This window comes from Oncorhynchus clarkii, chromosome 22 (genome assembly GCF_045791955.1).
Source record: "Oncorhynchus clarkii lewisi isolate Uvic-CL-2024 chromosome 22, UVic_Ocla_1.0, whole genome shotgun sequence".
Taxonomy (NCBI): Eukaryota; Metazoa; Chordata; class Actinopteri; order Salmoniformes; family Salmonidae; genus Oncorhynchus; species Oncorhynchus clarkii.
The window spans coordinates 35727658-35753630 of record NC_092168.1 but is presented as its reverse complement, the minus strand read 5'-3'; the positions used below and the strand labels follow the sequence as shown (position 1 = coordinate 35753630).

The 25973-nt window shown below is 41.5% G+C and overlaps 1 protein-coding gene across 1 annotated transcript in view; it reads left to right on the top strand.

The window, feature by feature from the left end:
- LOC139380827 (low-density lipoprotein receptor-related protein 1B-like) overlaps nt 1-25973 on the top strand; it is a 485305-nt gene that overhangs the window by 183785 nt on the left and 275547 nt on the right. Inside the window, exons 2-3 of the mRNA XM_071123916.1 lie at nt 6255-6392; nt 22104-22223. Coding sequence (XP_070980017.1) covers nt 6255-6392; nt 22104-22223 — 258 coding nt within the window. The remainder of the gene's footprint in view (nt 1-6254; nt 6393-22103; nt 22224-25973) is intronic.

Sequence of the window (25973 nt, the reverse complement as noted above, 5' to 3'; positions counted from 1 at the left end):
AAAAACAAAAAAAGCTGATTTCCGTTGCACTGAATAGAGTGGACCCACTTATCTCCTTGTAAGCTCATTGTTCATAGGAAAACATTTGATATCCTCAGCCCCTTGGGCAGCAATAGTCTCTCTCTCACTGCACCCTCTGTTATTGAGAATGATATGAATAGTTTTTTCTTCACAGCAACATTAGGTTGGGATATGACCCTTGATGGCTTTGGAACCTGGGTGAGCCCTCATTTCCTGTGTTCTATCACGCACCCACCGGCACGCAACCAATTGTGCTATTTTGTGTGTTTTTTTTGCATTATTTGTAACTTATTTTGTACATAATGTTTCTGCCACTGTCTCTTATGACCAAAAGGAGCTTCTGGATATCAGAAAAGCGGCTACTCACCTCGAACTTGACGAAGATTTTATATTTAATGAGTCGGAAACTAAAAATGTACTGTTGCTACCAGACCAGGCCCAAACCCCGTATTTCGCATGAAGAGGAGATGGCGATACAGGAGACGGGCCTTGTGAGAAGTCGCCGGCGAGTGGGTAACCCACCTCTACCATCCGTCCTATTGGCCAACCTACAATCACTGGAGAATAAACTGGATGAGCTCTGTTCAAGACTATCCTACCAACAGGATATTGAAACTGTAATAGCTTATGTTTCACCAAGTCGTGGCTGAACGACGACATGGATTATATACAGTTGGCTGGGTTTTCCATGCATTGGCAAGACAGAACAGCTACATCCAGTTAGACAAGGACTGGTAGTGTGTGTCTTTTTGAGAATAACAGCTGGTGCGCAAAATCATATTTTAGGGAAGTCTCAAGGTGTTGCTCGCTTGAGGTAGAGTACCTCATGATAAGCTGTAGACCACACTATTTACCAAGAGAGTTTTCATCTATATTTTTCTTAGCTGTCTATTTACCACCACAAACTGATGCTGGCACTAAGACCGCACTCAATGAGCTGTATAAGGCCATATGCAAACAAGAGTCGGTGCTCCTAGTGGCCAGAGACTTAATGCAGGAAAATGTACAGTACATCCGTTTTACTTCATTTCGACCGGTATGTAACACCTGCAACCAGAGAAAAAAAACTCTAGACCACCTTTACTCCACACACAGAGATGCGTAAAAAGCTTTCCCTTGCCCTCCATTTGGCAAATCTGACAATAATTATATCCCCCTGATTCCTGCTTAAAAGCAAAAACTAAAGCAGGAAGTACCAGTGACTCGGTCAATACGGAAGCGGTCTGATAACTAAGCTACTGGACTGTTTTGCTAACACAGACTGGAATATGTTCCAGGATTCATCCGATGACATTGAGGAGTATACCACATCAGTCATCCGGATTCATAAATATGTGCATTGATGACGTTGTCCCACAGTGACCATACGTATATACCCCAACCAGAAGCCATGCACTACAGTTAACATTAGCACTGAGCTAAAAGGTAGAGCTGCCGCCTTCAAGGAGCGGGACTCTAACCTGAATACTTATAAAAAATGAGCTGACCATTGACACGAGCCTACCAGATGAGTAAAATTACTTCTATTCACGTTTCAAGAGCGACAAGATAACTTCTATGCACCCAAGAGCGACAAGAAAACCTGGGTAAATGTCGACCAACTCGTAGCAGTCACATCTGTAGCCACGAAGTGCTTTGAAAGACTGGTTATGGCTCACATAAACACCATCATCCCGGAAACCCTAGACCCACTCAGATGATGCAATCCACATTTCCCTTTCCCACCTGGACAAAAGGAACACCTATGTGAGAATGCTGTTCATTGACTACAGCTCAATGTTCAACACCATAGTGCCCTCAAAGCTCATCACTAAGCTAAGGACCCTGGGAATAAACACCTCCCTCTACAACTGGTTCCTGGAATTCCTGATGTGCCGCCCCCAGGTGGTAAGGGTATGCGACAACACATCTGTCACGCTGCTCCTCAACACAGGGGACCCTCAGGGGTGCGTGCTTAGTCCCCTCCTGTACGCCCTGTTCACCCACAACTGTGTGGTGAAGCACGACTCCAACACCATCATTAAGTTTGCCGATGACACAACGGTGGTAGGCCTGATCACCGACATCGATGAGACAGCCTATAGGCAGGAGGTCAGAGACCTGACAGTGTGGTGCCAGGACAACAACATCTCCCTCAATTTGATCAAGACAAGTGAGATGAACGTGGACTACAAGTGAAGGAGGGCCGAGCACACCCCCATTCACATCGACGGGGCTGTAGTAGAGCAGGTCGAGAGCTTCCTTGGTGTCCACATCCCCAACAAACTATCATGGTCCAAACACACCAAGACAGTCGTGAAGAGGGCACGACAATGGCTATTCCCCCTCAGGAGACTGAAAAGATTTGGCATGGGTCCTCAGATCTTCAAAATGTTCTACAGCAGCACCATCGAGAACATGGTTGCATTACCGCCTGGTAAGGCACCTGCTCAGCATCCGACTAACCTCGACTAACCTGTACCCCTGCACATTGACTCGGTACCAGTACCCCCTGTATATAGACTCTTTATTGTTAATTTACTGTGTTACTTTTATATTGTTTTTTTGTTTTTTTAATGTGTTTCATCTCTTGACATGATTCTTTTATTAATCAATTATTGTGAGGCCGGAGTTGTGCCACTCTCATCTACAGTAATTGGAGAGACTTACATATCACTACCTGGTTAACTAAGACACCAGTTACAGGAGCTACAGCTGCCTGCGTTTGGCATACATCTACCCACTGAAGACGTGTCATACTTAATTATCTAAAACTTTATCGTACCTGACTGTTTGATGTCTTGAAGTCTTAGTTTTGCAAACTTTTCCACAGACCCCACAGCACCATAATGAGCAGAATGTGGTTGGTAGTTTTGTGCTGGGCTATGTAGAATGATTGTCATCATCTCTCAGCTGTAGAAAGACCATCTGTGTATTCCTGCATGCTGGATCAGAACCATTGAATATTCAGTATTTTCTCTCATTGCATTTTATCAGTGCACACAGGGAGAGGATTGGGAGATATTGTCAGAGACCTACACATTCCTACACAGCAAATTATCCTGTGTTAAATCAACACTGAGAGTGTTAAATTAACACTGAGCGTGTGGACCTGTGTAGACGCTGGAAATAACACACTGATTGATGTAAAGCCTTTCCCCCAGAGTGTTTTGCCTTTCATGTGAGTTGCAGAGTGCCATTTGTTAATTAATGACAGAGACATGGTTGTTGCATTCATCCATTTTCAGTCCTATGGACTTCACCAAGTGACATCCTGAGCGAATATGTTATCATTTGAAATGTATTATTTAAGGCAATCAAGGACCTACATAAACAATAACTCTGCAATAGTTGAATTAACATTCATGTAAAATGATGTAAAATAACACCAGTGTTGGCATTAATAACATGTTTAACCAACACCACACCCATTTCCCAGCATGCTCTATTGAAGGTTGACTTAAATTATTGTTTATTTCAATATCTATGTTTTTGCATGTACATTGATTGATGACATACATTTTCTAAACTAATACAATATGTTGCTTGGATTTTTTTGTGCCCGTTGCTGAAATTGTTGTTCCAGATTAGATGCTTTAGAAAGCTTAGTCTCTCCAACCCTGGCAGTCATTCTGAATGCAGATTGCGGGTGATTAAATATGAACATCAAACCCTGCATGGATTTCAGTAGGAATTACACATCTCTTTGCAAGCCAGCATGATGTGACAGGTTGTTTATATTACCCAAGCATGTGTTAATTTAACCTTCAATTGGGTTTTCATTCACGTTCATGCTGTGTAGACCAAGCAGCTGGGTCTTTTTTAATGTGGATATCACATTTCGATTTGCATAGGTTTTTAAGGAACTCTCTGACTTTGCTGATAACTATTTTATTGAGAAAAAAGTGTACATACTATACCTGTGATATGTGGTTGTCCCATCAAGCTATCTTTAGATGAAATCACTAACTGTAAGTCACTCTGGATAAGATTGTCTGGTAAATGTCAAAAATGTAATTTTTTTTTTTTTTGTAATTCCAGACATAAAATAACACAATATATGGCACAGTATATGTCAATATATGTCACAGGTGTAAATATATGGGTCATGACAGTGTTATGACCATATTATGACAGGTTATGACAAGTTGTCAGCTGTTATGACATATTTTGACATGGTTATGACTGTGTTATGACACTGGGTGTCAAGTAAAGTGTTACCATTTGCTGTTTGTATGGTGTTCACTTTGAAAAGCATTTATTCGGGCTACTAGTGAATATTCTGTTAAAGATTTTCACCTATTTCCCTTAAAATGCACCTCTTTTCTAATGTTGGTTGAACTGTGGATCCCAAACTGTGGATCGCGGCAGGGGTCCATTTGGGTCACTGGATGACATTGCCCCCCAACATTTTTTCTGGGGAAATACATTTTCAATGTAGAAAAACACTTTCAGTGTTAACGTAAACGATTAAAACCATATAGAAATGAAATAGAAAACATAATGGACCTATATATTTTTCAATAATAGCCTATAGTCTTTCAGAATTTACAATGAACAAAATAAAAACTGGACATTCAGGCCCCCATTGATTTTGTTATAATGTTTGAGCATAAGAACACAAGATTAGCCATGTCAAAATGATTAGAATTGTAGGAAATTGCTGCAAAATATTATGTTAGCTCCGTGGCAGGATGTGTGGAATTGCACATTTTTCTCTACTACCAAGATATATATATATATTATTATTATTTTTACTTTTTTTTACTCGACTCGAAAGACAGAAATTGGTGGGTCAGTAAGTAAAAAAGTTTGGGAACCCCTGGTTTAGGCTACTGCTTTCCTAGTATACTATATAGCCTACTCTATACGAGAACAAAGATTACATCCTATTGTCTGCAATGTAGGCTTCATTCCAAAACAGATAGAGAAAATGTAACCTAAAAGATTGACTCTTAACACAGGTCTCAGAGGAAAAGTGTGAAAAGAGCCCAGTTGATTGGGCTGCCATTTTGCTCATGTATGAAATATGAACTATCAGAGTAGAGGTCACTTATATTTGACTTTCCCTAAATCTACCATATCCTCGGGGCTGGGGCGATATGTCATAGTAATAAGAGACCTAAAAAGATCAAATTTCGATTAAATGTAATAAAGCAGGCCTGAGAGGAGAGGAGAGACCATGGCATTGTTACAGGGAATCATTATGGTCTCACTTCTATTGCTCCCACAAATCTCACAAATCTTAAATCTCTTGGGAATGACAGACCCCTTTTGTAATAATGGCCACCTTAATTGTGGCATCATCCTGCCTTATGAAGTGTAATTGAAAGCTGTGAATAAGTAATCCCTCAGCGAGGATGGTTCAAGTGCTCTTGGTTTTACACGAGTTTCTACAGGGGTACATGGAGGAACACTGGGGATCGATAAGAGATCCTGTCACATGTAACAATAAATCTCCTTGTTAAAAGGCTATTGTTGCCGTTATGGTAATTGACACCACTGTAGTTAGGTGTGATATAACACATTTACAGTGCTGGCTGTTTGGGGCAGATGTGTTTTATGTGCTGTCGTGGGTTGCTGCCACGCAGATGAGGGTCACCTATATGCCTCATGAATCCTTAAACAGCTGCTCTTTCGCTGTGCGTGTGTGCGTGCGTTTTGTGCTTACGGTGTGTGCATGTGTGCGTGCGGATGCATGCGTGTGTGTGATTACATTGTTATAGGTTCTACTGTGTGGTTCAGGAGCATGGCTTTCCCATTGTAGCTCACTGAACATCTACCGTGTATAAAGAACAATACTGTCTAGTGTAAACAGAATTTGCATACTCAGGAATATGCCTCCTATATATTGCACTCTGATGTGCTGCTGTGAATGGTAATCTTGTTTCCGTAGTGGGGGAATAGTTATTTGGGAAGAGCTTATAGAGTATGAAAAGAATATGTCTCAAAACAGTGCATACAAACAATGGTCATAAAAATAAATGCTTATATGATTAATTAGGTATAGTGATAGTGTTGTAATTTATTACCCATTCGCCTAAATAGCAACGTTTCAACCTCACATCCCGAGGATTTTGTAGTGAGCTGGTTTGGAACCATGGGTTTATTATCAAAGGCATATTAAAGCAACACCCTTGGGTGTTCCTCAGAATCGAACACGTATAATCAGGTGATGAACATAGACTTGTATCACACATCATATCATACACGGCTTGTGAGCTTGCTAACAGTGACTGTCTTCTCTGTTCCAGGTGCGGGGGATGTGGTGGAGAATTGTCCCCTGAATCACATACAGTGTATAGGGACCAGGAAGTGCATTCACTTCAACAAGCTCTGCAACGGAGCAATAGATTGTGAGGATGGCTTCGATGAAGGAGTTCACTGTAGAGGTAAGAGCTGGTTGTATCTTATTCACATCAATTAGCAGTCCATGGACCACAGTAACAGCACTGGTTTTAGTGTAGCATGTGGTAACAATTTGGTACTGCAGCTGGTCTTTTATAATTTTCCCTCGGAGTGTGCCAAGGTCACTTCCTATTACCCAGGTATGTTGTCAGGAACAGACCAGGTTATTGGTTGACTCAGCAGGTCAGTTGTATACAGGTTGGTGTTGCTCACAACATTATAAAGCAGCAGGTAACACCAATCTTCTATAGACACCTGGCTTACTGTGATACTGACAAAGCCCACCCAGCGGGCAGCACTGACTAGATGCCCGTTAGCTGCTGTCGGCTTTTCCAGTTCTGCCAATACTTTGACCTGGAAGACATACAAGTCACACTGTGTGTCAGTTCAAGGTGATGATCTTGGCTTTAGATTTGAATTGCTGAAAACAGTCTAAACGCCCCATCCCATTCACTGTGATGCCACTGGACATTGCACTGGCTGTTCTGTTAAATTCAATGTTCTGCTCTGGTAGCATACCGTAATGTTGGCTCTGATGAATTGGCTTGGTGTGTTGGCTGAGAGAAAGACAGGACAGGAATTGCATTAATATCGATCTCAAAGTGGTTGACATTGTAATAGAGCACTGCGTGTGTTTATTTTTTTAAACCCTCTTAAAATGTTTGATTTTGAATGAATATCAACTCCCAAAGTGATTTCATACTGTATTTGTTGAGTCTGCAGTTTAACTGCTGTATATAGCCTATAGACCGATACAGGGCTGTCATTGGCCTTAATGCAATAGTGCAATCTAGCCATGTTCTGTCAACCAGAATGTACCTAATCCATTTGCTAAGAAGTTGTTTGAAAGACTGTAAAGATTTTTTACAAACAAAATATCAATGCAATCATTTTAACAGTGACACTGGCTCTTGTTTTAACAGTCATATTCATCCTCAAATTACTCATATCTGGCACCATGCAGGGATTGACGGTGGAATTGTTTTTGCTTTCTGGCCTTTTTAGTGATTCCAGAGGATGGAATAATACAAAGCATCTAATTTAACTGGAGTGGCAGTGACCTTCTGTTAGGTCCAGCTCAGGTTGGGACACATATGTTCTATTCTACTATTATGCACATAGATAGCAGTGAGAGCAGAGCAGGCTCATTCGGAGGCAGCAGAACGAACAGAGGAGGAATTGAGGTCACTAAGAGAAGTTAGATAGAACCAGCTGGGTCTATGACAAAACTTTTCCTGCTACCTACTCTCCACTCCTCTTATGAATATACATGGCTAAATCCCAGGAGGACATAATACCAAGGTGCCCATATGGAAAAGCACTAAACCCTTCTCTCTCACCTTCAGAAAATGTGTTTATTTTTAATCACATACTCCACTCTGGGCAGTGCATGGTGGAACTTCTTCTCAGGACCACAGGGCATGATCATATTTTTCAACTGAGCCACCTGGCTCTGTTTGCTTAGTACAGTCTGTAAAGTAGCCTGAGGTAACTTCATTCCCTGAAGTCTACAGGTGCAGTGAAGAGAACATTTAGCAAGCTGGCTACTGTACTAATATACAGTATACTGTACACATACTGTAACCACAATATCACAACAGCAAACTACACACACCATTTAACTACTCAAGACCAAATGATAATGATAATGATAGTAGTGAAGAATACTACTATTACTTCTACTACTACTAGCAGCCTGAAAATACTACTACTGCTACTACTACTACTACTACCACTAGTCATACTAGCCTGCTGCTACTACTACTACTACTACTACTACTACTACTTCTACTACTACTATTAATACCACCCTGCTGCTACTACCACTACTACAGTACTACTATTGCTACTAATACTACCACTATACAGGATTCTACCCTCCACAACATAACCTTCACTCCAAATAAAACTCCAAACCTAGAACCTGATTTTGGACAAAATTACCTGGAAGGATTCCTACTACCAAAGATTCTTATTTCCAAAGTCTATACAGCAAATTCTCTGGCCAACCAACGACCAGCAAAATAAGCATAAGAAAGCTGAAAACACCATCCAACCTAAAACTTAGTGAGTAATGTTTAGTCTGAAGCTACCTATAAAGTAAAGAAGAAAAATAAATTACAATTATATATTTTACTTTATAAGGACTTAATGCTAAGTTAAGGCAACCAAGCTTGCTAGGACAGATCAGATCAATTAGCACTGAGGTGTGAAGTGGGAGTTGTCAAAGCCCTTGAGCCCAACAATGGCAGGAGAGTTTCACAGCCTCCCCCACTCAAATGCAGATGCCTTTGAAGCCCCCTCCATCTGTGCAGAGGTCATTACAATACAGTACCCCCTGGATTCATATCTATTTTGAACTGATATGCAGCCAGGACCCTTCAATTGTAAGTTACCAAGAAGAAACAATATTGTTGCTTTGATCAATCACATCAGAAGATATCCTCCTCACAATCTCCAAAATACAACAGCCACAGGAGAACTTTGTTTGGACATCGTAAAGGACCATTCACCAAAACTGAAGAGATATAGCTAGCTAACAACCTCATTTTCTACAAGGAAAAAAATGGTGGACAGAGGGATTTTCTACAAGGAATCTGCCTCCCGAAAAAGGCTTCTCCCAAGTGGGTGTGACACCTACTCTGGTTGTCTGCTGTACTGCTGCTTGGATTCAACCTGGCGATCTGTTCACCGTCTGCCCTGACCTGTCTTCCCCTGTCTGTGCCGTGACTTGACTTTACATCAATCTGAAGACTGTTATTTATCTAATTACCTAACTATGTTTAATTGTTACCCGATTAAATTATTCATGTAACAATTAACTCATTAGGATCTGGGGCACCACGAGAGCGGTTCTTTAAACAGTTACCATCTCTCGAATTAAACTCGAAAAGGTCTTTGCCTATCACAACTATAAACAGTCAACTTATCATCATTCTGAACAGTCATAACCTCCTTGGATCTGCAAAAACCAGAGCTTTACTTATGATTCAGTACTACACAAATTGGTTTAATTATGTATGTACTAGCTAATTAAATGGAAACAGAGGATAAACATACATACTCTGCACCGGTTATTGACTGGAGATGTAATATGCTGAAAACAGGTCCCCAGTGGAATGACAACAGCATTGATGCTTGTTAAAGATGAGATGGAGAGGGAGGGGGAGAGAGAGGGACAGAGACACTTAACACTGGTACATTCAGAAAATACTCTCACCTACCATATACTTTGCACACGAACCGCCGCCTCTTTGAATAAGAAATCATTAATATATTTATGTGAAATGCCTGGGTTCGCCAGGGGTCTCTTGGTGAACAGGGCAACCTTGGAAAGGGGGTTGGGCCTTTTCGCGGCATGCTTGTAAGGCTCTGATTGTCCAAAATGGTTCCAACAAGTCTTCTATTATTGTCCTTCTTTGTAGTTGTCCGGTATCCGGTGACTTGTCGTGTAGTCCTGAACAGAACTACAGAGTTGACTTTCCTAGCCATCCGTATCAATGGTTTGAGAGCAGAGTAACAGGATGGTCCTACTTAAATTCGCTTTCGAAGATACTTTACGTAGGACAGTTAATCAGCGTACCAGTGATTGTCCGGGAGGTGAGTTTATCATCGCCACTTCGTGTTGAGATTCAAAGTTCAAACCACTTTAAATGTGCAGCTACAGCTTCACATCTTTCTGGTCTGGTATGTTAATTTCTTAACCCATAATTTATACAGTTTGCTCAAAAGGGGCGTTTTTTTGCAAGCTGTCACGCTCGATGACCTCACTCCGGGCAGTAACTACTCGCTGTGCAAAGTTAGGTAAATTAATTATCTCCTATAGCTTCTCAAATCACATCCCTCTCTTAACAAAAACCATTTAATCATTGTTCATATTACATGCACAACAGAGTATGGAAACTTCATACATGTAGTGGGTATACTTTCCAAGTTTAACATTTGTAATTACATCACAAAATAGCAAAAGTACATTAGTGTTCTATAGTTTCAGTGGGTACAAGTCTGTTGAAACAAAGAACATTCCTTTGGAGAATCTTGAGAGCTCAAGCCTGGATCTTCTCCCTTGATTTACAACAGGGCGTGAGTTGTTAACCCACACTAGTTCTTTCCTTCCCCCTCTAGGGTAAGAGGGGGTCTGATTGCAGTTATGCATTGCAAACCTGATCTGACCTATTTGGAAGCCGATAATTCAGCCAAATGATTATTGACTCTGAAGTAATGGAAATAATTGTAACGTGAAGTTAAGGTACAGTAGGCATGTAATACTGTACAAGGCAAACAAGAGAGTCATACTTTACAGAATGCACAACTCCTTTTACAGAGAGCACTAATAGTTACCTCTAAACATACACAGACTTCACTGGATGTGCAATGTCATCCTGAACCCGTCACATTTACGGAAACATCTTCACTGGCTTCTTATTAGAGAAATATGACTGCAATAATACAACTCCAGATGTCTTAAAATATTTCAGAGATAAGGTGTTGCCTGCTGCCTTCAAAACTGCACTGTTTTGACAGGTGCATCTCAGTTTGATCCACAGAAATATGGAACACTGTGCTGATGATTCCTCATGTCAAACCCCCACCTGCCAGAAGTCTGTCTGTCTGTCTATCTGCACTGCTCAGCCATGTTGGAGATTTTTTTTTAATGTTCAGTCGCCTTTTAAAACACATTTCCTAAAAAATATACCTATCCTGAAGTTAGGTGTTATACATTATGTCTAAATGATGAGAGCCGCTCTCACTTAGGAGCAACTTCACAAGGCAAACTGCAAACTGCATTTATTTGTAGTTATACCTTTCATCATCTAGTGGACCTAGACAGGCTGTAAGTGATACAAATTACTTTTTTTCCCCCATCCCTTAATTGTATTTATTTTTTAGAAACAATAGATTTCTTAATAAAAAAAATGTTTAACTCACAGAGTAATGAGAAACAATGTCACACAAGCCCTCTCCCCTCCCTCTCTTTACCTCTCAACAGCATTCAATTATCTCACTTGATTAACTTTTCATTACCAACAATTCCAACAAACAAACAAACGATATCCACCAGGGCGAGCGAGGCTGTGATAAGAGACAACGTCCCTGTTACTAAAATGACTAGCCATGTATACAGTCCAAATAATTTCCTGCTTTTCTTTGTAGCTTGAAGGAACAAACCATCATTTTAGAGGCAACTATTAGCATATTGATTGGAATCATACTTGCATAATATTCACAGAAAAAGGGGTAAATTGCTTACAATATGAACTCTGTGTTACACTTACTATGGCTTTATGGTGTTGTTTGGTTCATTCTTATCATTACAATTCATATGGCTGTTTGTAAGACACTGATTGAGTTGTAGTCAAGAGTTTATTTTATTTTAATTGAACTTTATATTACACTGTTTATCAGTGGTGCAGTGTTCCATGTAGGTAATGACATTCAGTTATTCAGTTCACTTAAACGTTTTGTTTTAATGGGAGTTCATGATTTAGCCCTGTCTAAAGCGGGCAAACACTTTTCAAAGTTAAAGGCTGCATTGTCTTCTACCTCAGCTCAGCAGTTAAATATTCTCTGGGAACTATGGAACCCATAACATAAGAAATACATACTTACTCTATTTAATATACTGCTTCCTGTTAGCTTAGATTTGATTCAATAACGCAATTGAAGGCATATAATAAAAGAATAAGGCCATGAATGTTTAGTTTACTGTAGATGTGGATTCCAAACTTTTAAGTCCAACTCTTTGACAAGTTACACATTTCACTCATGTTTTGTGTTTTGCCAGTGTAGCTGCATACCAGTCGCACATACACACGGCTATGTGCACACACACACACACACACACACACACACACACACACACACACACACACACACACACACACACACACACACACACACACACACACACACACACAAACACACACACACACACACGCACACGTCATATAAACAATGACAGACTCTCACAATCAATATTTGATGCATCTCACTCGGTTTATTCGCAGTCTGGTGAGATATTGTCAGTCATATCATTACTCTCCCTAATGGCTTAGACAATCTGGTGAGATCAAATCCTATTATGTAGGCTTTTCCTCCTCGCGAGTGGATTCTGAAATAACAATGTGTGGGGTTAGATTCACATTCTGACACTCACACACCCAGGAGATTTCTTCCAATATTTAAGGGCATGTCAGAAAATTTGTGGAGTACCCGTTTCTGAAATCCCCCAGAAGATTGTGCTTTGAGGGATTAACAATATTTCCTGTCCCATTTGAGCCTGATTCCTGAGCTATGGGATTATATGTCTTCAAACTAACATGTACATGTTCATGTATCGCACATTTTTTTATGACTATTTACACTGTCAGGATCTAGACAGTTCTATGTCACATCAAAGCTGACACACTTAAAGCTACTTGGATAACTTCATAACTTCAAGAAAAAGTATTGTTCTTCTCTTCTACAGACAATTGCTTGGTGTGTTATAACTTATAAGATCGCTACAAGAAAATGCTTTGTAACGTCTCTTCTTACTGCAACTTCTGGTCCATTTGAATGTTTGAACCTTGTTACTCTGCTTACCCACTCAGAGGACACCCACAGTGATTAGAGAGCAGGATGGGTTAGTGTTTTAATACGGGAGCAGGGGAGATCCACGCCATGCCATGCTTATTAAAGCTCCTACAGGCTGGAGACAGCCCTGGCTTCTGTGTTGGGTCAGCATCTTAATTTGGTCTCACATTAATTGGAGGCCTTCAGAGCTAACGTGGGAGGCTGGGTAGGGGAATGGAGATGCTTGTTAAAGGGCTGGCCTTCCCAGATACAAAGGCTACGCATATCCCAGAAGGAAAGCCTATAATGAGTCCAGATGGGGGGAGATCACTGTTAGTCTGGCCTGCCCCTTTTGTAGCTCCGTGGTGAAGCAGTACCAGCCATGTTTGTGCTGGCACAGGATCCAGTGCCACAGTGATCACTATGCAGGCCATACCTGGCCATCTGTGTGACCTCCTGTGGTGTTTGCTCAGAGCCGGTTAGATTAGCGCAGGGTTTCCTGGGGACTCCATTAGGTGCACGTTTTGTTTTTTGCTGTAGCGCTATACAGCTGATTCAAAAAATTAACTCCTCATTTATTTAACCATCAAGCTTTAATTATTTTAATCAGCTGTGTAGTACTAGGGCTACAACCAATACTTGAAACCCTTGGGGTTCCCGGGACCAAGGTTTGCGAAATGCTGAGTTAGTGGTTTGCTCAGAGCTCAGAGCCAGGTTATGTTAGCAGTTAGCTCAGAGCCGGGTTAGTTGTTAGTTGAGAGACGGTTTAGGTTAGCGGTCAGCTCAGTCACTGTGTTTTCAGGTGGATGATGGGTTTATCTTTCCTTAGATAAAAAAGGTAACACTTTCTCAATAAGGTTACATTTGTAAAGGTTTTATAACGAGGTTATAATTACGTTATTAATGATGATTTAATTGTTTGTAAATACATTATATACCATTCATAAACATTTATATTGCATTGTTCAAAATAGTGCAGTAACTGGTCAGTGTTTTCCAAATAGTGAGCCAATATTTACCTAATAATATTTTATTTTCAATAGTTGCACAGTTGAACAATAGTTATTTTCTCACTTTTGGGTGTGATGCATTGGTACTCTGTCCCAGGAACAGAAATGGTTGGTTTTCATGATGTGTCTTGATCCACCTTTGAAACCCTGATTCCCTGGCCAAATGTACATCCATTACATTATTCAATCATCATTCCTAACACATTACCCCTTACCAGATTATTCCAACACACGTACCACTTCTCTGTGATAGTTCAAGTATAGTGAACATTCTGGTGTTAAATGGTAACCATAATACCTTTGGTTGGTGAAACAGTGGAGGAGGTATCCTCTCATAACGTTTAATGTTTTGGTCTTCATACCCACCATTAATTGACTGAACATTTTTAACAAAGTTTTGAATCTTCTCTTGAATGTAGTGATGAGGTACCCAATACTGCGTATAACACAGGGGGTTGGTGGCACCTTAATTGGGAAGGACGGGCTCGTGGTAATGGCTGGAGCGGAATCAAGGGAATGGTTTCAAATACATCAAACACATGGTTTCAAGTGTTTGATGCCATTCCATTTGCTCCGTTCCAGCCATTATTATGAGCCGTCCTCCCCTCTGCCTCTTCCACTGGCGTATAAGTAAGTCTAAGCTCTGAGTGAATTCTAAAATCATCTATACATGATTTACCCACATGTATAACTGCTAAAAGTATGCCTTATTTTAAAGTCACAGACCTATAAATATTTATAACTGAGTTAACAACATTTATAACTGCTAAAAGTATACCTTATTTTAAAGTGACAGACCTATGAACATTTATATAACTAAGTTATAAACATTTATAGCTACTAAAATGATACCTTATTTTAAAGTGGCAATGCACTGACCATTAACAATTGAGTTACCAACATGTATAACTGTTGAATAGATATGTTTAACTAATTTATTAATGAGTTGCAAACATGTATAACATAATATAATCTCCTCAAACATACAACATATAAGCGATCTTTAAAAAAAAAATGTGTAGCCTATCATTGGTATGGTGAGTAGCCTAACTAATTCAGATAAACAGGGCATGTCTTTTTCTCCACTTCTTAACATTACAAGTCAGAATAGAAATGGACAACAGATTAACTACTTAAAATACAATATGCGACTCACCACCTGGATTCGGTCTTATGTGGAAAAATGTTTTTTTTTATTTTTATTTTTTTACATTGTATAAAAGTAGAGACTCAGCGCTACAAAATGGAACATCATACACTGCATAGGGTCTCATGGTCCCCTTCTGTGTTGTCATATGTTTCTTTCTGGTTAAGAATTTATTTTCCAATCCTGGAGTCTGAGACCTTATGAGAATATGTGGGAGAGAAGAGGAATTCATGACAATTTAGCATAGACACTCTAGCTATACAACTCTGCTATAATCATTATCAAGATTTATACCATTTAGGCTTAGCTAGTTAAGTTATCCACTGCTAACCACACCAATATTATCAAATCAAACTTTATTTGTCACATGCGTTAAATACAGCAGGTGTAGTAGACCTTACTGTGAAATAGTTACTTACAAGCCCTTCACCAACAGTGCAGTTTAAGAAAGAGATAAGAAAATATTTACAAAATTAACTAAAGTAAAAAATTATTTAAAAAAGTAACACAATAAAATAACGATAAAAAGGCTATATACAGGGGGTACCGGTACCGAGTCAATGTGCGGGGGTACAGTTTAGTCGAGGTAACTTGTACATGTAGGTAGTGGTAAAGTGACTATGCATAGATAATAAACAACGCGAAGCAGCAGTGTAAAAAAAAATACATGGAGGAGGGGTTGTACATTTAAATAGTCTGGGTGTTCATTTCATTAATTGTTCAGCAGTCTTATGGCTTGGGGGTAGAAGCTCTACATGGTCTGCCTGGTTACGGCAACTGCTCTGCCTCCGACCGCAAGGCACTACAGAGGGTTGTGCGTATGGCCCAGTACATCACTGGGGCTAAGCTGCCTGCCATCCCAGACCTCTACAACAGGCGGTGTCAGAGGAAGCCCCTAAAAATTGTCAAAGACCCCAGCCACCACAGTCATAGACTGTTCTCTCTACTACCGCATGGCAAGCGGTACCGGATTGCCAAGTCTTGGACAAAAAGGTTGCTCAACAGTTTTTAGCCCCTAGCCATAAGTCTGGTAGGCTCACGTCATTGGGCAGCTCACAGCTGGGTTTCCCTTTGTAGTCCATAATAGTTTTCAAGCTCTGTGTCAGAGTGTGTGCAACTGGTCAAATGAAGTCAGGTGCAGGAGAGCAGAGATGAGTGAACAGGCACACTTTAATCAGGCAGAGGAAAACAGCCAGATGCAACTGCGTCAACAGGCTGGACCAAGGAAAAAGCAATAGCGCACAAAATCACACAACATGGTACAAAATAACAAAACCACGGGTTAACAATACCCGGCGCAAAACCAGCCTGAAGCGACACACACATAACAAATGAACAAAACCACACACAGACATGGGGGGGAACAGAGGATAATATACACGTAGAGTGATGAGGGGATGTAAACCAGGTGTGCGGAAAAACAAGACAAAACAAATGGAAAATGAAAGCGGCGATGGCTAGAAGACCGGTGACGTCGACCGCCGAACGCCACCCGAACAAGGAGAGGGACTGACTTCGGCGGGAGTCGTGACACTCTGCCACATCCAACAAGCGTCAGAGCCAGTGTAGTAGGATTCAATTTTGATCCTGTTTTGACGGTTTGCTTGATTGATGGTTCATCTGAGGACATAATGAGATTTCTTATAAGCGTCCGAATTAGTGTCTCGCTCCTTGAAATCGGCAGCTGTAGCCTTTAGCTCGATATTGATGTTGCCTGTAATCCATGGCTTCTAGTTGGGATATGTACTGTACGTATGGTCACTGTGGGGACGACGTCGTCGATGGACTTATTGATGAAGCCGATGACTGAGGTGGTATACTCCTCAATGCCACTGGATGAATCTCACATATTCCAGTCTGTGCTAGCAAAACAGTCCTGTAGCGTAGCATCCGCGTCATCTGACCATTTCCGTATTGATTGAGTAACTCGTACTTCCTGCTATAGCTTTAGTTTTTTAGCAGGAATCAGGAGGATAGAATTATGGTTAGATTTTCCAACTGGAGGGCGAGAGAGAGCTTTGTATGCGTCTCTGTGTGTGGAGTAATGTGGTCTAGAATTTTTTTCTTTGGTTGCACATGTGACATGTTGGTAGAAATGAGGTAAAATGGATTTAAGCTTGCCTGCATGAAAGTCCACGGCCACTAGGAGCGCCGCTTCTGGATGAGCATTTTCTTGTTTGCTTATGGCCCTATACAGCTGGTTGAGTGCTGTCTTAGTGCCAGCATCAGTTTGTGGTGGTAAATAGACTGCTACGAATAATAAAGATGAGAACTCTCTTGGTAGATAGTGTGGTCTACAGCTTATCATAAGGTACTCTACCTCAGGCGTGCAATAACTCAGGACTTCTTTAAGATTAGACATCGCGCACCAGCTGTTACTGACAAATAGACACACATCGCCGCCCCACGTTTTACCATATGTAGCTTCTCTGTCCTGCCGATTCATGGAAAATCCCGCCAGCTCTATATTTTCCGTGTCATCTTTCAGCCAAGACTCGGTGAAACATAAGATATTACAGTTTTTAATGTCCCGTTGGTAGGATAATCTTGATCGTAGATTATACATTTTGTTTTCTAACGATTGCACGTTAGCCAATAAAACGGATTGCAGTGTGGGTTTACTCACTCACCTATGAATTCTCAGAAGGCCGCCCGACCCTTTTCTCAGTCTTTTCTTCACGTAAATGACAGGGATTTGGGCCTGGGAGTTGGGCCTGTTAAAGAAAATAATCTTTGTCCAGTTTGAGGTGAGTAATCGCTTTTCTGATGTTTATTTTCGGTCATAAGAAACGGTAGCAGCAACATTATGTACAAAATAAGTAAAAAAATAAGTTTCAAACAACGCGAAAATACTAACAAAATAGCACAATTGGTTAAGAGCACGTAAAATGGCAGCCATCCCCTCTCATCTTCAGATGAGGCTTTCGTTCCTAGAATAATTACGGTGCATTCGGAAAGTATTCAGACCCCTTCCCTTTTTCCACATTTTGTTACGTTACAGCCTTATTCTAAAAAAATATCTATATTTGTTTTTCCTCATCAGTCTACACACAATAAACCATAATAACTAGACAAAAACAAGTTTTTCAATATTTTTGCAGATGTATAAAAAATAAATATCCTTAATACCTTATTTACATAAGTATTCAGACCATTTGATATGAGACTCAATATTGAGCTCAGGTGTATCCTGTTTCCATTGATCATCCTTGAGATGTTTCTACAAGTTAATTGGAGTCCACTTGTGGTAAATTCAATTGATTGGACATGACTATCTATACAGTAAATTTACCAATGCATCATAAGGGTTTCAAACATGGGTCAAAAATACATTGTGGGAGCTGACCATTGGTCTGAAAACAAACTATTTCTGTTCCTGATGAGGAAATTAGAAAATCGCAATTTTTTAACTGTGCAAGCATTGAAAATAAGGTTGCATGGTGGGCTCCCGAGTGGCGCAGTGGTCTAAGGTACTGCATCTCAGTGCTTGAGGTGTCACTACAGACACCCTGGGTCAATTATAGGGCGGTGCACAATTGGCCCAGCGTCGTCCGGCTTTGTCCGGTGTAGGCTGCCGATTCTGTCCTGCCGATTCATGGAAAATCCCGCCAGCTCTATATTTTCCGTGTCATCTTTCAGCCAAGACTCGGTGAAACATAAGATATTACAGTTTTTAATGTCCCGTTGGTAGGATAATCTTGATCGTAGAAATAAGAATTTGTTCTTAACTTACTTGCCTAGTTGTCACGCCCTGGTCGAAGTATTTTGTGTTTATCTTCATGTATTGGGTCAGGCCAGGGTGTGGCATGGGGTTTTTGTATTGTGGTGTGTTTTGTCTTGGGGTTTTGGTGTGTATGTATTGGGATTGTAGCTAGTGGGGTGATCTAGCAAAGTCTATGGCTGTCTGGAGTGGTTCTCAATCAGAGGCAGGTGTTTATCGTTGTCTCTGATTGGGAACCATATTTAGGCAGCCATATTCTTTGAGTTTGTCGTGGGTGATTGTCCTTAGTGTCCTTGTTCCTGTCTTTGTTAGTTTACACAAGTATAGGCTGTTTCGGTTTTCGTTTCGTTCATTACGTTCTTTTGTTTTGTAGTGTTTGTATTAATTCATGTTTACGTTTGTTCATTAAACATGGATAGCAATCTACACGCTGCATTTTGGTCCGATCCTTGCTACACCTCCTCGTCCGAGGAGGAGCTAGAAGAAAGCCGTTACACTAGTTAAACAAAGGTTACGTACAGTACATAAGGGTTCAATATCATAAGCATTTGAAAGTGCATTTATAAGTGGTTAATAGCTGGAGGTAAATAGTGGCTCACTATTTGGTAAGGACCGGAAATCACACTATTTTGACCAATTTATTGATGGTTTATAATGCATTTACAAATGATTAAATAACCATGAATATAATAGTTACAAACCCTTCCCCTTGTTACCAATAAATAAAATGCTATTTGGTCTACTCTGTGAATTCTTAGCTCAGGATGTTATTACCTACCCTCCCCCTATCCTAGGTTGAAAATGACCTAAGATAGGTAATATCCTAGGTAATATCTCCAGTATTGTTCTCCAAATTATGAACACACATTTAAAATGAAATGAGAACACCTGAAAGCATGTCCTTCCAGTTGGCCAAGTACATAGTCTATTTATCCGCTGCCATGTCTGAGCTTTAAAATCACAAAATAAATATTATATTGCTCTGCACTCCATCTCCCTATGGGTGTAGCGATGCACTTTTCATCTGCTTTGCATCTCTCTGTAGCTGCTCCTCTACAGTAGTTAGTCCCTGATGCATAAGTGAAACGAATGCTATTTAAAAATATATATTTTTACCTGTGACTGAGCAAACAATCCTCCAGCCAGCCATAGAACATCTCTAGAGGTGATTAGGGGTGACTGCTCAATGATGCACTCAAAATATAGAAAAAATATATATGAAGGGACATTATAACTGTCATGCACATGAAGGCTTTATGAATGCTACATTTAAGGTGGTACCCAAGGCTTGGCAGTTGCTTTAGCAACAGAGCAGAAGGCAGGCATCTCTCCTTACCCAGCCTTTTGTCTGGGAGTGAAATAGATGGTCTGGTGTCTGCTAGGAGATATGCGGATTAGCTTTGGTTTGGATATCTTTGGGCCCAGCGTCTAGTCGTTTTGCATGTTCTCTTCCCACAGAACAGGGAAGTATGCCAGTTAACACATCCTGAACGATAACGCCTGAATCTTACTGGGCATAGAAGAAAGGATCAAGAGAAACAATACTAGCGGGTGGGCTTTACAGAGTACATGCACCACAAAATACACAGACAGCTTGGTGCATTTGAGCTATTTCAACAAAGTATGTCTTTGTTACATAAATTACATGGTCTGTGTCAAATACAGCCAGTTAAATACAGTACATTTGGAAAGTATTCACACCCTTTGACTTTTTCCAAAATGTTGTTATGTTACAGCATTATTCTAAAATTGATTATAGAATTTTTTCCTCATCAATCTACACAGAATACCCCATAATGACAAAGCGAAAACAGGTTTTTCAAAATTTTTGCAAATGTTTTTATAAAAAATATAAAACAGAAATACCTTATTTACATAAGTATTCAGACCATTTGCTATGAGTCTCTAAACTGAGCTCAGGTGCATCCTGTTTCCAGTGATCATCTTTGAGATGTTCCTACAACTTCATTGGAGTCCACCTGTGGTAAATTTAATTGAGTAGACATGATTTGGAAAGGCACACACCTGTAAGGTCCCACAGTTGACAGTGCATGTCAGAAAAAAAACAAGCCGTGAGGTCGAAGGAATTGTCTGTAGACCTCCAAGACAGGATTGTGTCGAGCCTCAGATCTGGGGAAAGGTACCAGAAAAATCCTGAAGCATTGAAGGTCCCCAAGAACACAGTGGCTTCCATCATATTATTATTGTTATTGCCTGAGCTCACTGATGTCTTCCTGTCTAAGCATAATGCTGTCAGGAGTTTGCTTGGTTCTGCCACAAGGTTCCCAGATTATTTTAAACACCAACTAGTGCTATGTTGTTGGTAATAGAAGAACAACAAGTCAAATCAATGAGCAGCCTTAACAGCCTTCATCCTCACGGTTTCTATTTGACAGTAATTCATGTTCAGGGCAGCATATCCATATTTTCAACAGTTAAAACTTTTTTTCTCTATTTTTGAAGCTCATTCTTTTCTATCTGTCACTTATTCCATTGAACGTCTATCAAGTCTAAAATTGCCAGTCTTTTGTTCTGTTCTGTACAGAGAATGGTGTAACACAGAGAACATCCGTACAATAGACTGAACTCTAGCAGCTTGGGACAAGAGAAGTTGTCCCTCTCAGAACTGCTGTCATTTTTTATTCCAAGTAGACAAGTGTACTAGAATACAAGGTGTACTAGAAGTGTGCTAGAATACAAGGCTGATGTCTCCTTTGTTGTAAGTCCCACAAAATCATTTTAGACTGCTTTGCTTGCGATAGACTAGCATCCTGGCCTGTCCTGGGGATGTACTTGTACATCAAGCTGCCTCACGCTACAGAAAAAGGAGATATAGGCTCTATGGGACGTTCTTGCATATAGTATTTGTTCTATACTGTGAGCAGGGTTCTAAATTCAAGTTATTAATTGGTAGCACTGGTCACGACTGACACCAGCTGTCATCCTTGACGACTACAATAAACTTAGGGTACTCTGCTTCAATTATTAGTATAATTGAGTGTAGCACAGTACATGCAGATTTAGTCTGTAAATGGAAAACTAATGTACTTTGATCCTTTTTCTTCTCCTCTTTTAGCTTCCGTGATTTCTCTGAGATTGTAAGAAGGCTGTCTGCAGAGAGAATATCTACTAATATAAGTTTAAAAGTTTTTAGAGTTAGCAGTTACATGAGCGGCTGTGTTCCCAACCATTTTGCATTTCCCAGAGACTGACAGTAACTGTTGCTCAACATACCTATTGATTCTCTCTCTCTCTCTATCAGAGCTGCTGTCAGCCTGCCATGAGCTGCGTTGCCGCTACGGCTGTGTCATGACGAGAAACGGCACCTTCTGTTTCTGCGCTGACGGCTTTGAGGTCAGCGAGGATGGGACTAGCTGCAGAGGTAGGATTCGTTAACGCCATCGCTCCTCTCTTTTCTCCTTCACCCTCTGCCAAACTTCTGAAATCACTAGTGCAGGCAGGAGGCCTGTTGGAAATGAGAACCATGTGTCTGCAGGGCAAGGAGTTCTTCCCTCAGACCCCTTAAGTAGCAGCCCAGTCCAGTCTGACAGCTGCTGTGACATATCAGAGGTCAGGTCAGTTTTGTAACCAATGTTTGGTTCATGATGGCAATGACAGACTAAAATAGACAAAACATTATAATATAGTTCTACTTTTCTAGTATATCTAAAGTTTACTATAAAAATACTATCATAAACCTTCAATACACTTTGTTTTTCAGTCTTTAAGTATACTAAATGTTCACTATCATTAAACTTAAACACACAAAAATGTAATCATGGTAAAAAAATAATCCCTGTTTTAGGCCAGTTAGGATCACCACTTTATTTTAAGAATGTGAAATGTCAGAATAATAGTAGAGAGAATGATTTATTTCAGCTTTTATTTCTTTCATCACATTCCCAGTGGGTCAGAAGTTTACATACACTCAATTAGTATTTGGTAGCATTGCCTTTAAATTGTTTAATTTGGGTCAAACATTTTTGGTAGCCTTCCACAAGCTTCCCACAATAAATTGGGTGAATTTCGGCCCATTCCTCCTGACAGAGCTGGTGTAACTGTGTCAGGTTTTTAGGCCTCCTTGCTCACACACGCTTTTTCAGTTCTGCCCACAAATTTTCTATAGGTTTGAGGTTACTCCAATACCTTGACTTTGTTGTCCTTAAGCCATTTTGCCACAACATCGGAAGTATGCTTGGAGTCAATGTCCATTTGGAAGACCTATTTGCGACCAAGCTTTAACTGATGTCTTGAGATGTTGCTTCAATATATCCACGTCATTTTCCTACCTCGTGATGCCATCTATTTTGTGAAGTGCACCAGTCCCTCCTGCAGCAAAGCACACCCACAACATGATGCTGCCACCCCCGTGCTTCACGGTTGGGATGGTGTTCTTCGGGCTGCAAGCTTCCCCCTTTTTCCTCAAAACATAACAATGGTCATTATGTCCAAACAGTTCCATTTTTGTTTCATCAGACCAGAGGACATTACTCCAAAAAGTATGATCTTTGTCCCCATCTGCAATTGCAAACCGTAGTCTGGCTTTTTTATGGCGGTGTTGGAGCAGTGGCTTCTTCCTTGCTGAGCGGCCTTTCAGGTTATGTCGATATAGGACTTGTTTTACTGCGGATATAGACACTTTGTACCTGTTTCCTCCAGCATCTTCACAAGGTCCTTTGCTGTTGTTCTGAGATTGATTTTCACTTTTCGCACCAAAGTACGTTCATCTCTAGGAGACAGAATGCATCTCCTTCCTGAGCGGTAAGACGGCTGCGTGGTCCCATGGTGTTTAATACTTGCGTACTATTGTTTGTACAGATGAACGTGGTACCTTCAGGCATTTGGAAATTGCTCCCAAGGATGAACCAGACTGGTGAAGGTCTACAATTTTCTTCTGAGGTCTTGGCTGATTTCTTTTGATTTTCCCATGTTGTCAAGCACAGAGGCACTGAGTTTGAAGGGAGGCCTTGAAATACATCCACAGATACACCTCCAATTGACTAAAATTATGTCAATTAGCCTATGAGAATCCTCTAAAGCCATGACATCATTTTCTGAAATTTTCCAAGATGTTTAAAGGCACAGTCGACTTGGTCTATGTAAACTTCTGACACACTGGAATTGTGATACAGTGAATTATAAGTGAAATTATCTGTCTGTAAACAATTGTTGGAAAAATGACTGTCCTAACCGACTTGCCAAAAGTATAGTTTGTTATCAAGAAATTTGTGGCGTGGTTGAAAAATTTGTTAAAATGGCTCCAACCTAAGTGTATGGAAACTTCCGACTTCAACTGTGATATATATATATATATATGATACTCTGTGATCATTCTGTCACGTTCGTCGTATGAATGAGACCAAGGGCAACCGTGAGTAGAGTTCCAAATGTTTTTAATAAAAACAAAACTCATGTAACGGTTTTCATATAGTGAAGGAGAGTCGGACCAAACTGCAGCGTGTCGATTGCGATCCATGTTTATTTAAACAAACGTAAACACGACTAAACACGAACACGACAAAACAATAAACGAAACGAAAACCGAAAACAGCCTATACTTGTGTCAACTAACATCAAACAAGGACATCAAGACACTCAGAACAATCACCCACAACAAACTCAAAGAATATGGCTGCCTAAATATGGTTCCCAATCAGAGACAACGATAAACACCTGCCTCTGATTGAGAACCACTTCAGACAGCCATAGACTTAGCTAGAACACCCCACTAGCTACAATCCCCATACATACACACCACATACAAAAACCCATGCCACACCCTGGCCTGACCCAATACATGAAGAAAAACACAAAATACTTAGACCAGGGCGTGACAGAACCCCCCCCCCCTAAGGTGCGGACTCCCGAACGCACCTCAAAACAATAGGGAGGGTCCGGGTGGGCGTCTGTCCATGGTGGCGGCTCCGGCGCGGGACGTGGACCCCACTCAGTCAATGTCTTAGTCCCCTCTCCTCGCGTCCCTGGATAGTCCACCCTCGCCGCCGACCATGGCCTAGTAGTCCTCACCCAGAACTCCACTGGACTGAGGAGCAGATCGGGACTGAGGCAGCTCAGGACTGAGGGGAAGCTCGGGAGTGAGAGGAAGCTCGGGAGTGAGAGGAAGCTCGGGAGTGAGAGGAAGCTCAGGAGTGAGAGGAATCTCAGGCAGGTTGATGAATCTACCAGATCCTGGCTGGCTGGCAGATCCTGGCTGACTGGCAGATCCTGGCTGACTGGCGGTTCTGGCAGATCCCGGCTGACTGGCGGACCTGGAAGAGTCTGGTTGACTGGCGGATCTGGAAGAGTCTGGTTGACTGGCAGATCTGGAAGAGTCTGGTTGACTGGCAGATCTGGAAGAGTCTGGTTGACTGGCAGATCTGGAAGAGTCTGGTTGACTGGCAGATCTGGAAGAGTCTGGCTGACTGGCAGATCTGGAAGAGTCTGGCTGACTGGCTGCTCTGGCTGCTCCATGCTGACTGGCTGCTCCATGCTGACTGGCAGCTCTGGCTGCTCCATGCTGACTGGCTGCTCTGGCTGCTCCATGCAGACTGGCTGCTCTGGCTGCTCCATGCAGACTGGCTGCTCTGGCTGCTCCATGCAGACTGGCTGCTCTGGCTGCTCCATGCAGACTGGCTGCTCTGGCTGCTCCATGCAGACTGGCTGCTCTGGCTGCTCCATGCAGACTGGCTGCTCTGGCTGCTCCATGCAGACTGGCTGCTCTGGCTGCTCCATGCTGACTTGCGGCTCTGGCTGCTCCATGCTGACTGGCGGCTCTGGCTGCTCCATGCTGACTGGCGGCTCTGGCTGCTCCATGCTGACTGGCGGCTCTGGCTGCTCCATGCTGACTGGCGGCCCTGGCTGCTCCATGCTGACTGGCGGCCCTGGCTGCTCCATGCTGACTGGCGGCTCTGGCTGCTCCATGCAGACTGGCAGCTCTGGCGGCATCCTGCAGACTGGCAGCTTTGGCGGCATCCTGCAGACTGGCAGCTCTGGCAGCTCCTTGCAGACTGGCAGCTCTGGCAGCTCCTTGCAGACTGGCAGCTCCTTGCAGACTGGCAGCTCTATGCAGACTGGCAGCTCCTTGCAGACTGGCAGCTCCTTGCAGACTGGCAGCTCTATGCAGACTGGCAGG